We start from the raw sequence: 15,945 nt of genomic DNA on the forward strand, positions 1-15,945 counted from the left end.
GAAAAAAAAGATTACAATATGAGAAAAGAAGGAGAAAGAGTAATGCATAGGAAAGGTCCACGGACCTTGAGGAGAGCAAAGAGAGAATAAACTTGACTTGCACCAGCCAAGAATACAGCCCAAAGACTGAGTAATCTAGATCTAACAAGTCCAGTATGTATGCATCCAGCAATGCTTCCAGTGGAGTGGAGAAACACTGCTATTGGGGCTGAATTTGCCTCAAGAAATATCTATGGTCTTCCTGGTCATTCCTTTGTGTGTGGGTTGCATGTGGCAAGACAAACCAGCAGTTCAATTATGACCAAGCTCTACTTATAATCCATAAACGACTCTGTTTTCTACTTAATCAATTCAATCTACATTTTTCTAACATCCTGCTGGGTACTGTATCAAGTTATTTATTAGTGGTGTAGTTCTTCAATACAGATTTTCAAATAGAGGTATAAAACAACCCTGATGGCAGACATTAAGAATTCATATTTACCAACAATTACTGTAAGACATACGAGACACATCAGGTATTACCCTTCTAAATGTGTAAAAGCATCTTGCTATATAGCATTATATCGGAGCATTGACTTTCTTATGTTGTAAACAGCATTTGAACTGGTTTCTAACTACATGATTAATTCAGTTTATTATCACGGAAGGCTTAAATGTGGCAACCCCAATACACAGATTTTTGTTAAGCAAAATCTTGAGGATTAATGTGACTTGTACATACATACCAAAGCTTAAATCACAGGAGCAGGTAATTAGGCATGAAATTCTATTCCATAGATGGGGGAGTGGGGAGGGAAGAATTTATTTCTGCCCTCTGTTATACCTGTAAAAAATGTTTTAAAAAACCCACACATGTATAATGTATCTAAAGTTTTTTCAAAACTACCTAACACTGTTGTGACCGCTGAAGATGCTATGGGAGGAAACAGCTTTTTTTATACATGCAAGAATGAAACTAAAGAATGACACAAATCATTTTCATTACATACCGGCAGTGCTTTTATATTCCAGGCCACCTACTTTATATTCTCTTATGTTTCATCTGTGTCATCAACCAATTTAATCATAATGGCACTGAAGAAAGACGATATTAGATTTGTCTCACTTGACCCATTTTTTTCTTAACTGAGATTGTTACTGTGTACAGTAGCATTTTCTCTTAGAATCATGTTCTGTCCTAGATCTACTTTATTTTTTTTTTTAGTGCATGTGAAATTAAAGAACTAAATGAAGGCCTCAAACACAATTTTCTTGCTTGCTTGAATGCTACCATACAAGCTGAGCAACACTCTCTTCTTTTCTGTATCCTCATCAGATTTAACCAATATTTAGAAATATATCACATACTTAGTTTTTCCTTCTTTCCACTAGACAAGAAGAGTGGACACTCAGCTAACTTCATGTTAATTCTTGCAGTAACATCGAGCATCGAAATGCAATAGCTGTGTGCATGGGCAGAAAACCTAAGATGACTACACAGCATGAATCTAAACTACATGCAAACTCTTGCTAAAATACAAAAACTAACAATATCATCTGACGTGCAATATTTCCAACTGATTCTTTTAGCAATTATAGCAATATTGTCTGCATTGTAGCATAGCCTAGCATAGCAATATTGTCAGTGGATTTTACAATGAAAGCTACAAGTAAAATTATGTTAGTCATCAACAGTAAATAAAGCTTTCAAAAACATTTCAAGCTCTTTAACAGAAAAAAGGCTTTTCAAACCTTAGCAGACTTGTGGAAAACAAATATGTAAGAGGTGTACGAAATTATAATGGTAATGTATAGCATGTTAATTATATCCAAAGGAAAAACCAGCATTCCAACAATAGCAGAATGCTCACAAAGGGAAAAACAAAGGCAGTATTAGAAAGAAATTAGTTTTGACAAGATCAGTGAGAACCTGAAGCTAAAAAGCATTACAGAAGTATATAATTGTCCCCAAGTTAGTGTTGTGAATCTAGGGTGTTTGGAAGTAAGCTTATATTTAAAATAAATTTACTAAAATTGAAGCTTGAAATTCATATCAAGGACAGTCAGACAACTTAAATATAACACTGACATAATTCTCAAGATGTTTTTCATGATTGAACATGGATTTTTTGTTTCTTTTCCCTATAATACTGCACTGCTTCATGACATGCACTGAGGTTGCTTAATAATTTAAGTAGTTTTCTCTTGCCTGGAAACAGTGACTGTTCTTACACCTCCAGCATGAATTATAAATTCCGTGGCTTTATTATATATATAAAGTGCAATCATTAGCAGGCTGAAGAACTGGGGAAACCTAATTCTTCTGCTGTACTTGTAGAGAAGACCTCAACCTCTGACAAGACCCCACAGCAAACTTAATTTGTAAGTAGGAGTCTGCTGACACTGGCAGTAATACCTAGTCATACGCAGACATTACTCCAGAGAAAATCTTCATGACTGGGCTGGTAAAAGCAGTATAAATTGATGAAAAATAACCTGCAGGTAGAGAGTTGAGCTGTTTTGCTCTTAGAAATAATTCTGCTGGTTGTAGACCTCGGTATACCCAACACTGTCTTGAGTTGCAAATAGTCAGAGACAAGCATGGTGTTCACCATTCCCATGGTGTCCTGGTCAGCCCAGTATCACTGTCTCAAAAGCTGTGATGGCAACACCGCAGCTCAGAAAAAAAACATGTTCAAGAGTAAACCAGGTGAGTTCAGTAGCAAAGGCTCAGTTGGGTCCAGCTAAAAGCACAGACCCAGCAGACTCAGCCTCACCATCAGCAGGGAGAGGCGAAAGTGCACCCACCATGACAAGCAAGTCACTTGCACCACACCGAGCTGTCCTTTACAACCACCACAATCCTCACCAAGTCTCATCCTCCCTTAAACTGGGATCTAACAACACAACTCCTGCCCTACCTTCCATCTCCATCTTCTCACCAACCTGTCCCAGATGGTCTCCTTCCAGCCCTACATGGCACCCTGGCCACCAGAGGAGAGCACAGGCTTTGCCCTGGCCACTGCAGGTTTCGGGGCATGCCACGTGCACTGACCAATGCCTCCAGCAAGGCCTCCATGTAGAGCAGGGCCTCTTGCTTCTGGATTCTGCTGAAGGCTTTTTTTTTCTTTGACTAGTAGAAGCCTGCCTGTTGTTTGGTTTAAAATCTGAGTAAAGCAAATCATGTGCGTCCTTTTAGGACTCATTTCCACAGTGCTGGCTCTCATAATGTAAATAATTGGGCTATCATAATCCATTTTGTCCCTCATCCTGACACCCAGGACAATCGCCTAATTTTGTTTTGTTTTTACTACAATGAGAGTTCCAAGTTCCATTTTAGTTATTTTTATATTTAAATACAGTTGTATTTAATTATTGTTTTTCTTTTTATGAATTCCTATTTCCACAGTGAAGATCTTCACAGTTCAGAACGCTCAATCATCCCAACTGCATCCAACCACATTACCTAACCCATCTTTTAGGAAGCAGCAATTATTATTGCCATGAAAAAAATAGTCAGATGCAGTGTTTCTAAATGTTTTATATTTCACATATTGCATCCTCCATTATAAGATATCTCATTCATGCTTATCCTGCTCACAGTTCAAGACTACTGACACTGTAGTGCTGCATCCCTTGCACCCAAAAATACAGCAATGGAATGAGGTATTGCCCAGATACCCATCACTTAAATGAATAAAATCCAAAGGTAAAAAATGAGCAGCAAGGAACAAGGGGAAGCATTCCACGAGCTCTTCCTGACGCACATGTACCCTGACATGACTGGATCTAGATCAGATTTTCCCAGTGTCCTTGTAGCTTGATGTTTCCTCTGTGTGGTAGGCCAGCCCAAGTTAGAAATTTACCAAAACCACCCACACATTAGCAGAAGTGACTGAAAATAACCCCTGAAACATAACAAATGATAATAATCAAAAAGTATCTACCTGTGTAATGATAGAAACAGGAACAGCTCAGAGGGTTCAGTTTTCCAAGTAATTGAGTTGGACACAGACCCTGCAGTGTGCAAAGTCTTTACAGAAGTAGTTCCCTGACTGAAGTCCAGCCTCCTGCAATTTGTTCATGTTTGTAGTTGATTGCAAACCGTGAAGGTTTTGTCACACTAAGACATCTATGAAAACTTCCTCTACGTGAATTTTCCTTCCTCTACTACTGCTTGAATTCATTCTGCAGCCTTTCCTTCAGTTCAAGCAGAGTCTCTTCATTTTGGACACCTGCATTCCTGAAACTGGTACTTAGCAAATTCACCTTTGAGATCTTTAAAACCTTCGCCATGTTTCACTAAAATCAGCCCCAAAGCATTAAAGTTCAGGTAGGGAAGGAGAACACAGGAGTTTGGGTGGGCAAGAAGCATGCATTTTTGCACAAAGTGCTTTGAAAAGGTTTGCTTCCTTTGAAAACTTATTTCAGAAGGTTCTTTCAGTTTTCCTGTAATCCTGTTTTATGGGGAAACTCCAACTCCTTGTGGTGGGTCTGGCCTTTATTTTGAACTTGGTAGAGGCCACCTTGATTGATATATCCTAAATTTGGTAGCCAGCGCAGCAGAGAGCTGACGTGTTTGCAGTGTCTCTCATGGGCTGCTTGTTTTGACTTTTTTTTTAGATTTTGTTTTACTCTGCGCCACTCCAAAAAATAAATACATGGCATAATATCGTGGAGGTGCTAATCATACCACACCAGAACACTTGATCGCTGCCGGACACCTCCCAGGTGCCTTCTGTCCCTGAGGGGCTTTTCTCCACCGCATGAGTGCGAGAGAAAACCAAACCCCAACACTCTCGCACGGCTGGAAAGGCTCGACTTCCTCCTCGTTTTCTCCCCCCCACTCCGACCACCTCGAGAGACGGCTCTTAGGGCGGCGGGCCGGGTGTGGGTATGTGTGTTCAGCGGAGGATATGGGTGGGGCCCAGGGGACAGCGGAGCCCCGCGGCCGCAGCAGCCGGGGAGGGCCCCGCGCTTCCGTCCCGGCGGCGGCGGCCGGGACAGAGCCCTCGGGCCGGGACAGAGCCCTCAGGCCGAGACAGATCCCTCGGGCTGGGACGGAGCCCTCAGGCCGGGACAGCGCCCTCGGGCCGGGACAGATCCCTCAGGCCGGGACAGTGCCCTCGAGCCGGGACAGCGCCCTCGGGCCGGGACAGAGCCCTCGGGCTGGGACAGCGCCCTCTCGGGCTGCGCCTTTGGTCGGGACAGCGCAGGCAGCGGAGCCATGAGCCCGGCAGGTCGGTGCGGGGCGGGTTGCGAGGGCGGGGAGGTTCCCCCAGGGTGTTGCGACCCGGTGCGGTGTTGGGGGTGGAGACCTTGCCCTTGAAAGTCGCCCTCGAGAGCAAGCAGGCTCTTGTCTCTCTCTGATGCATCTCTTACGGTGTCGCAGTACCAGCATAGCTTTGCTGAAGAGGAGGAGATGTAGTGCCAAGAAGTTGGGAAATTAAAGAGTAAAAGTTGTACGAGCAATGTTAATTCGGTCCTACATGTGTACCTCCTCTGGGACAGTCTGAACTGGCTAATCATGTGTTGTGTCATTAATTAAAAATTGATCATCCTCTTGCAGTCTCTCAGATCTCCATATGGGATCCAGCCTACAGCAAAACCATGCTAGACTTTGCACAGGAATATTAATTCCTTGTTTGTGCTTTTATTGGTGTTTATTGCAGTATCTGGGTGCCTCAAAACTGTTGTGTATTTTGTTACTCTCTTGGCAGTGTTGGAACACATTATCCCATTGACGGGTGGAAAAATTTGATGAAAAGTTAAAATGACTTCTGAAGTCCTCATGTAAATCAGAGGCAGCCCTTAATCTGAATCAGAAACCTGTGACTCCATGTCCCTGTGTCCCAATCATGTTCCCTTATTCACAGAAATACTGTCTATTTATGGCTCCCATTTTCTTCATGTGTCTGCAAGGCTCAGCAACCCTTAAATCAAGCCAGTGATTGCCAAGCTGGGCACTCAATAAAAAGGAAATGAAAGACATGTAGCCAGATACAAGAGGTTTGACTGACTTGCTTGCAGGGAGCTCAGCTTTATTTTTGTGATTCTTTTATTAGGTGGGACAATATTTTATCCTCATTTTCTGAATGAGGAATCGAGAAAGAGAAGTGTGAGGGCCTGAGTCTGCAAAGGTGACTCAATGCTTTGCTTTTCTGTTCTGATTCATCATTTTAAATGACTGCTTCCAATGTCAAGACAGGTTTTTTTGCCAAGTACTTTATATTTTCTATCATTTTATAACATCAGACTAACCACATTAGTTATTAGTTATCGAGTGCAGCTTTGTAATGACATTAGCCTTGCCAGCCATCTTTACCTACTACTCCCATTATACAAATAAAAACACCAGGAAAGAATGGCCGAGTGACTTTTCCAGCTGTTTTATAATAAGTTAGTTGTAGGTAAAATATCAAAACTTAGTACTGTTTTGCTTTCTCCCTAGGACTGGTGAAATGGGTGTGGTTATTGTACTGGTTGTTTTCTGTCTAGACCCAACATCCAGTATTGCAAGCTTCTTTAAAGAAGAAGGCTGCATATATGAGCAAAACTACATTTAATAGCATTTCCAAATATGCATATGCTATCCCAGTTATTAGGCAAACTGATGTTTGTGGATGTGAACAGTCAGCAGGGCAGTATTCTGATAATGACAGCAGTATGCTCAGTGATCGTTCTGTATCAATGACAGGATACCATTGTGCATGACCTGGGGGCATATCTGGAGTCTGGATCTTGGTGAATAAAGGCAGTCAAATCCTGAGTATGCATGTGAAATAGCTGCAGTAATTGCTGAGTAAATATGTAAGAACACCAAAGAGGGATGGCTGCTCTCCCAGCTGCTCGCAGCCAGTTCCACACATTGGCAGGGAAACAAGTAACAGCAGGCTCAACCAGCAGAGGATGCACTGGCCTTCTACTCTGCCATCATTTGTCTCTGTCATTTTCTCATGTACTGCTCTGCCTCATCCACCTGTGACTTCCACGCACAAACCTCTCTCCTGCAGGTTCGCCACAGCATCAAACCTTTATTTTATACAAAAAGGTCTGTTGCGTACAGAGGTGCTTAGAAGTCTGTTTTCTCCTGATGGAACAGCATCTGTGAGGTACTGAGGTTGCTTCAGGTGGATTGCCCAAGGCCTAGTCTAGCTCAAATGTAAAAGCTGTTTGGGATGCTTGATGGGACAGACAGGCTTGTTACTTGTTAGGACTCTGCAGAAGACTAACGTAGATGAATTTTATGCAAATTCCATTAAAGCTGCTGTAGCTAGTAGAGATAAAACATCTGTAATGCATGGTCTTTGATGACCTCTGCCTTCCTTTGAGACAGGAGGCACTGACAGGATAACTTCCTTGCTATGTCGTGTTGGAGTCATCACTCCTCTCTCCACTCAGGAATGTAATTATCTTCATTGAGATCTTTCCTTGTGTGTCCTTTACTTACACAGTGTACATTTTTGTATCTTCAGCTGTTTCTGGGTCAATGTTTATGTAAGTGGTGTTCTGGGAGGGAATCTAGACAGTGAACAGACACAAGTAATACTTGATTTTTGTTTTTCTCAAGAATTAGGAAGCACTTAAATTTTTAGTAGTAAATAATGTTTCATCTCCTTCACTTTTAGGGAAAAAAAGAGTTCTCAAAAAATTATTTGATTCAAAATCCAAGAGGTCTAGTGGTGGCCTTTTGAAGCAGATTCAGTAATACCATCATAATAAGAATCTTAATATTCATATTCAATATTAATTATTAAGTAATGTTAATATTATTAATAATGTATTAGTAATTTGAGTATCAAATAAGCCAGAACTGAAGTACCTCAAAGCTATAATTTGCCTTTGGAAGTGCTGGGATGCTCATTCAGATTCAAAAGTTGATCCTAACAAGCTGTGTTGCTTATGCTCATCTTCTCCCATCTCCCTTCTGTTGCAAGCAGCAATTACTGAAGTTTGCATAGAAGCAATTGATCACCCACATTTGAAAAACTGTAGCATTGGTACCACTGATGTTGTGATAAAGGTGAAAGAAAGCAGCAATCTCAGTTTCTTAAAAGAAGAACATTTGTGCCCAGGGACTCAAAACCCACAGTGTGACTCTTTCCCTGTCTGTGTACCTCTTGAAACTGGGTTTTGAGGATTTGATTAGTTTCTATACTCTTTTATTTGCTTGTAGGTAATAAAGAATGTTTTATATCCTCTAACAAGCTTAAGCGCCCCAATGCAAACAGCAGCAATAGCTTGTGATATAATTACATACCCCAGGGAAGTGATTTCTGACTATTGTTAAAAAAATTAAGTTGTCCTGACCTTTTTTATAAATCAAAATCTTACTACTGCAATGTGAACTGTGATGAAAAAACCCTATGTTTTATTAAATGTAAACAAAAGTAGTAATTTCAGAATGGCATTGAAAATATTTTTTTGAAACCACTGTGAAGGAAGATAGGAAGGAAGCCATGAATGCCAAGATTTAAACTGGAATCTGTTTCATCTAATGATATTGATGTTCACTTAGTGTTTATTGGCTCCCTGCATTGTAAAAAAGCAAGGCTTTGCATGAAGCCATAGTGTATAATTTATGCTATCACAGGCCTGATAGTTAAAGCAAATTGGTCTTACCATCCCCATCATTACTTTGTTTTTCAATGTCTCTGTGAGCTTTTGTGTACAGTTAGGTAAGAAAGAGTCCTATACTTGTTTGTCATGGAGACTGCTCAAGCAGCAGTACAGCTGAGTTTGGAAAGCACCCGTTCACATTTGGATCACATGCTTAACAGATGGAAAGGACTTGAAACTTCACACAGGTGTTTATAAATAGCTGCAGTCTGTGGCTAAGGTTCACTGCTGTTGCTTCTGTGTAAGAAATAAAGAATTCATGTAAGACCATGAAACTGAAATGCAGTGCCTTTGTCAAATTTCATAGTTTTTTCTCTGTACCTATTGGTAAACTTACTTCAAGTGAGTTACTTAATCTTGCAGGTTTTCATAGCTGAAAAAATGTATGGCTGTGTCTGGTCTTTCTGCTGGAGCGTACCACAGCTTCTGTTCAGCCCTGCATCCTTGGCTTTCCTTTCTGGAGAAACCAACATCAGAATAGAGTCTTTCCTGGTTGTCAGAGTTTTGCCCTGACACCAAGTTCAGGTGAAACTGAATAGAGCAGCTGGATCTAAGAGCTAACACCTGGTCCTAGATCCCCTAATCTAGATGTGCATAAAAGAATTTCCTTACAAGAAATAATGTCAGACTAAAATATAAACAACCTCCTGTCCCAGAACCTGTCACATACAGTTCAATTCATGCCTAAATGATCTTTATCCTTCACATTTCTCAGCGTTGGGGACATGGATGTGTTGTGTCTCTCAAACAAAGCAAGGCATTTTCATATCAAAATACAATGAAGTATATTTTGTAATGTAATAAAGGATATTTTCACTCACTATTTGTTGTTATACTTGCTTCCAATTAAAAAGAAAAAACAAAACCCAAACCCAAAAAGAAATACTAAATTTTTTAGTTGTTCTCTCTAGAGGGTGATTGTTAAGTCATGAAGAATAAATAATTCAAGTTTGTTTACTGTCGTCAGTAAAAAGTGGTGTTTGTCTATTTGTTTTTAATATCAGATTAGAGGAACAATTGAAATAGTAAGCTTTATTTATTTTCGAGTGGAAAATATAAAAAATTCTAGAAGCTTTGGGAAAAACAGAACAATGAATAGAATGACATTTATGAATTAGACTTTTAAGAAATAAGCTAATATATGCTAAACATATTTTCATATAGTGTACCCTTCTGTTTTTCATAATTGTCATTTATTTGTGAAACATTTACAGTTTAAATAGATGAAAGAAAAAAATTATGGTATGCCTGGAATGAACTGAACATGGACAATTTTTAGTCATTTGAAGACTGAAAGTAAAAGCCTTCATGTTAAGCAGTGCTGTGTCCTCTCTAGAAAATGAAAGGCTGAATACAGTACAGGCTTCAAAGCAGTTTATTGCTAATATGCTAGTGAGCATTAAATGAAAACAAGCAGTACTTTAATCAGAAGCCACAAATGTGGTATTCCTCTGATTTATTAAAATTTTTGATTGAAAAGACTTGGGCACTTGCTTTTTGTTAAATTATAATATGCATGGTGACAGAAATATATTTCTTAAATGAACAAAACCATATTAATAGCAGAAACCAGATATCTTCTGAGTTTGATTAGGTTCCCTTTAAAAATATGAAATACTTGGGAAACTAGTAAATATGCAGTTTTCAGTATAAAGCCCTTCAAGAAGAAATTATTTTCCTAAGGTAATTTATTAGTAAGATTTTTTTGCAATGTTTGCAGTAGCATTCCTGTAACTCAGTTGTGACTGAACCATGTAGTGCTGGCCAGGAGTGTGTGCTTGGGCTTATGTATAAAAACTCCCAAGGAGGGGACCAGTGTATCTCATGTTGTACAAGCAGACTGTGTCTGCCTCGAACACCCTGTTCCCACTGTAAACTCAGTTTAGAGGAGCATTTTAAGAGGGGGGGGAAAAGTCTTCTGAAAAATGACTATTTGATCATTATTTTTCAGCTGCCTTTTGTTTGAGAGAACTGAAATAAACAATTCATTTGAGTTATGGTCTCCATTCAGGTTTACTTCAAACTGAGGGAGGGTGGGAGCCCACATCCAGCAGGGGCAGGGGCAGGGGCTGGAGAGAGGCTGAGTGGGCCCTTCCAGGAATTGGTCAGGAAGGCATCTCAGGTATACAAAAGATGTGAAAGAAGGGATGAAGGAAAGGTAAAGGTACAGGCAAGGATAATGGCATAGTTTTTACAACCCCTGATGGGAAAAAGTGCAGGGACCCCCAGGACCAAAGGATGGACATGGGAACTTCTCTGTCTAATGTGAATTTCATGCCAAAGGGAGAACAATTTTTCAAATGTTCTTCTGGTAAGTGGGAAAGATGAGCAGGTGGATTTTATTCAACCACTATTGGTGAATGTGTGTGTGTTTTATCTTCATAGCTGCCTTTGCTTGCCCATTCTCTTCAAACACATTGTACAGGGTTGGGAGAGGCCAGGAAGAATGAGACATGGACAGTAAGTTGGCTTGTGTCCACTGAGTTGTTTTGTAGGTACACAATTTGTGGTAAGTGGGTGGCTGAGCCTCATCCCCCATGGGTGCAGCTGTAGCAGCAGGTGAGCAGCACTGACAGCAATGAGCCATGGAGTGCCCAGGGGCACTGACCCATCACCAAAGGGAGCAGAGGGCACACAGGGGCACTGCATGGACATGAGGGGGATAAAAGGCTGGGCTGAAGGACAAGAGGGGCAGATGGTTGAAGCCTTTTGAGGTGATGTTACTCTGTATGGGCAGAAGCCTTCTGATGTGGTATGATGTTATTCTGTATGGGTGAATGCTTAAAGCTTTCTGAAATTGTGTGGTGATATTCTGTGTATTGTGGCTATCTCAACTCTGATGTATGCTGTGATGTTATTTTATACTTTTTCTCTGTGTAACAATATTTATTGCTTTTGTGGAGTTTTTTTTAAACCCAGATTAAGACTCTGTACTAACTGGCTGTAGCAAAACTGAAGGGCTACCGTGAGCCAGGTGACTTCTCTGGCTTGCTCAGATCCTGCTGCTTAGGAGCCAGCTCCTTGAGAAGACGATGATTAGAGGGACCAGGCTGGGAGGGAAGCTATGGGAGAGTCTCCTTCGCATCCCTCACCAGCTAGCCTGGTAATGATGTGGTGTGGGGTGCTGCAGGCTGCTCCCCACTGAGAGCTGGAGGGGCAGAACATCAGGAGTTGCTTGAGGTCACACGGGTTACTTGAGATCATTTGTCCTGACTTGAGGTCATTGGAGTCCCTGGTAGGGGGCACTTGAGGTCATTTAGGCTGACTTGGACAGGAAGCCCTCGTAGCCCCCTTTGGCCTTTGCTATTCATAATGTCCAACCAGGATGGCAGAAACAGCACAAAGGATGGACATGGGAACTTCTCTGTCTAATGTGAATTTCATGCCAAAGGGAGAACAATTTTTCAAATGTTCTTCTGGTAAGTGGGAAAGATGAGCAGGTGGATTTTATTCAACCACTATTGGTGAATGTGTGTGTGTTTTATCTTCATAGCTGCCTTTGCTTGCCCATTCTCTTCAAACACATTGTACAGGGTTGGGAGAGGCCAGGAAGAATGAGACATGGACAGTAAGTTGGCTTGTGTCCACTGAGTTGTTTTGTAGGTACACAATTTGTGGTAAGTGGGTGGCTGAGCCTCATCCCCATGGGTGCAGCTGTGAGCAGCAGGTGAGCAGCACTGACAGCAATGAGCCATGGAGTGCCCAGGGGCACTGACCCATCACCAAAGGGAGCAGAGGCCACACAGGGGCACTGCATGGACATGAGGGGTATAAAAGGCTGAGCTGAAGGACAAGAGGGGCAGATGGTTGAAGCCTTTTGAGGTGATGTTACTCTGTATGGGCAGAAGCCTTCTGATGTGGTATGATGTTATTCTGTATGGGTGAATGCTTAAAGCTTTCTGAAATTGTGTGGTGATATTCTGTGTATTGTGGCTATCTCAACTCTGATGTATGCTGTGATGTTATTTTATACTTTTTCTCTGTGTAACAATATTTATTGCTTTTGTGGAGTTTTTTTTAAACCCAGATTAAGACTCTGTACTAACTGGCTGTAGCAAAACTGAAGGGCTACCGTGAGCCAGGTGACTTCTCTGGCTTGCTCAGATCCTGCTGCTTAGGAGCCAGCTCCTTGAGAAGACGATGATTAGAGGGACCAGGCTGGGAGGGAAGCTATGGGAGAGTCTCCTTCGCATCCCTCACCAGCTAGCCTGGTAATGATGTGGTGTGGGGTGCTGCAGGCTGCTCCCCACTGAGAGCTGGAGGGGCAGAACATCAGGAGTTGCTTGAGGTCACACGGGTTACTTGAGATCATTTGTCCTGACTTGAGGTCATTGGAGTCCCTGGTAGGGGGCACTTGAGGTCATTTAGGCTGACTTGGACAGGAAGCCCTCGTAGCCCCCTTTGGCCTTTGCTATTCATAATGTCCAACCAGGATGGCAGAAACAGCAGCCAGGACAGCTGGACACCAGTGGACCTAGCACACTTGGTCAAGGTCTCTAACACCCTGGAGATTTGGCCTTCTCAAATGGAAGAAAAGGACAGGAGACCTTGGCCATCAGTGGCCACAGCAAGGAGCTCCAGTGATTCATGGACTAATATGAACTGTCATTGTCTACTTTTTTCCCTTTATTTACTTGCTATTCCTGGTGCAGGCACCAGATGTGCAAAAGTTGGGAGGGGCTGTTTCAAGTGTTCCTGGTTGTTAGGAAGGGTTAAATTAATAATATCTAGTGTTTATAAAGACAAATTGAGAAATAAGGAGTGATTGACAAGAAAGCTACTATCTTTATGAACAGTAGCTTTCCTTGATGGGTGAAGGTGTGGGTGTGAACACCTTCGAAATGGGTCTTGATATCTCTACTGACTCTGGGCTGCAGGTTGGTTGCTGAGCCCAGGCAGCTTGGTCTGTGAAACAGACAGGGGTCTGCACAAGCCTGAGTTTGTGAACTCTGGGGTAAAGAACCTACTCTAGTAGGTTCAAGGAGGGATATGTGGTGGGCAGTGTGGGAAGGCTGTACCTTCCTAGTGCCTCAACCAATGGGGGAAGGAAGAGGGCAACATGCGGCCGGGAGTTTAGGATCAAAGGACGCTGTGCCTTCCAAAACCTCAAGAAACAACCCCGTGGGCTTGTGCCCCAGAGGACTCTCTCCCTTGATTTACTTATTCCAATAGAGTTGCAGGACTCCTCCGTCTCCTTTTTGAACATAAACCTCTGGCATTTGTGGATATTCTTGACAGAAGCAAGGCCTTCAAGTAAGCCAGATAGACCCCAACATCTTTATAAGTGTCTAAATGATTCTGGTGCTGTCCAGAAAGTAAAGTCTAGCAGTTTAATCTTACTTGAAGTATCTAAAGGTAATTTGCATTTCAAATTCATCTGAATCTTTTAAACAGTATTTTTTAAACGTAAGCTGATATTTTGAGAACCTTATAAAGATTTAATCAAATAGTAGAAGTAGTCTTGCTTGGAAAGGATGTTCTGTAGTATCTGGAAAATCTAATAAAAATACACAAAACTCAATATACCTTTTTTCTTCCATGCCCTGAGATGTCTATTTGTAGATATTTCACTGTCTCTGGTTGCTGTAGACTTCCTACCTCTAAACAAGGAAAACTAATTCCCCAGCCTAGTGTGTCTCAGAATAACTCTATTTAATCAACGAAGCCTTGTTGCTGTGCACTATCAAAGGAAATTTTGCCAGTGTTTTTAATCAAAACTTTAAGGTTGTTATACCTGCATTCTAGTTTTAACACTGCAATCTTATCATTAAAGCTTTCAGATGTGTTTCTCTCCCATATCAATTCCGTTCCCTGTTCAAGACTATTTCTAGCTATTTTAGAGGAGGCCAAATCTAATTTGGCCTTGAATGAAATAGTCTGTAATGATTGAATTGGAGAAAATGTATTTTCAGTGAAGTTTAGGCCAGATCCTACATTTAGCCATTTGAAAACAGAAGAATTTTCTGCTTAAAGGGTACATTCAGGACAGTTTCATTTTAATTTTCTGCTAGTGTTCTTGCCAAGCTATTGTCAGCTGGTTTTCTAACAGAGTTTAAAAACAGCTATGTTTCATTGGCAAACTTACAGCCTGTATTTCAACACTGATGCTTATAGAATTGATTAAAATGGCAAACCATGTTTCTATAGCTTAGCTTGTAAATATGTAATGTATACCATAGTTTTTGTACTCCCACATGCTGTTAAGTCCATGCTCATTTTGAATGACGTATAATAATGAATAGCATTCATTTTGAACACAACCATGACTTAAATAACATAGTTAGAAGGCAGAACTATCCTTTCAAACTGTGACAACTCATTCATTGGATGTAACATATTGGAGACTTCTTGGAAAAGCTGGTCCTTTTTATCAGAAATCAAGGGTTGAACATTAACCTAAAATATTATAAAAGTCAGTTACACTATTGCACCATGCAAGGTACATTGAAGAGAGTTTATTTTAGACATGGTCTGGTCCTCTAGCCTTTGCAGGCAGTGCACGTGAGGGGTGATTCTAAAGATTTGAGATGTTTGTGCAGTTGCAACATTAATCTGCAGTAAAGGGAAAAATGGAACATGGGCAGAATAAACTCCAGAGGAAGAAAATTAAAACTGCACGTTGTTCTTCATACCTTTATCAAATATGCAAGTAGTTATTGCTGAGCAGGTAGCACTTGGTAGTGTGCTAAACTGTGGGATCCTGAGGAGTCTTACGTTAGACACTAATGAAATAGAAGTACAATGACTGTGGTGATAGACCTATGACAGCATCAACCTGTTTTAAGATTTTTCTTTTTCTGAATATTCAAGAGGAAAGTAAATATTTAGTTATACAGATTTGGTCAAACAACAAGGGACTTGATGTAAAAAGCAGGATGCTTCATAATTCTTTGATCCTGGCCTGGCTACCTCAAGCTTCTGAGTTTTACTGTATTTGAACTACACAGGTTCTCTGACTGTAGTGAGATAAGGTTTGATTTGGTCTCAAAAGAGGTTCAGGAGTGATTTATTTTCACTTTCTTTTCTGTACCTTTCTAACTAGAAATGGATGATAGTGTGCTTGAAAAGGTGGAAGTACTGATGGGGTACTTTTCTTGAAGAGTACATAATTATGTGGACATACTTTTCCTGTTTCTGTCCCAGAGTGGGGCTATACTGCAAGGACAGCAATGTATGGCAGATATGTATGTATTGTATGGTAAATCTGTTTGCAAGAACCTCAACATATAGAATTGGTTTATTTCCAGGAAGCATCCTTGTGGTCTAAAGCAGTAGTAGTTACGCAAAAATCTTTCTGCAAGGTCTTGCCACTGGAAGAGGACCCAAAATTGTTATGCAAGTAAC

General features: G+C 41.1%; 1 protein-coding gene across 1 annotated transcript in view; it reads left to right on the top strand.

Annotated features, from left to right (window-relative positions):
* Positions 1–5,061: 5,061 nt before the first annotated feature.
* BANK1 (B cell scaffold protein with ankyrin repeats 1) overlaps positions 5,062–15,945 on the top strand; it is a 134,810-nt gene continuing 123,926 nt past the window's right edge. The window contains exon 1 of the mRNA XM_041484250.1: positions 5,062–5,222. Coding sequence (XP_041340184.1) covers positions 5,210–5,222 — 13 coding nt within the window. The 5' untranslated portion in view covers positions 5,062–5,209. The remainder of the gene's footprint in view (positions 5,223–15,945) is intronic.

Source organism: Pyrgilauda ruficollis, unplaced genomic scaffold (assembly GCF_017590135.1).
Source record: "Pyrgilauda ruficollis isolate IOZ18807 unplaced genomic scaffold, ASM1759013v1 scaffold65, whole genome shotgun sequence".
NCBI lineage: Eukaryota > Metazoa > Chordata > Aves > Passeriformes > Passeridae > Pyrgilauda > Pyrgilauda ruficollis.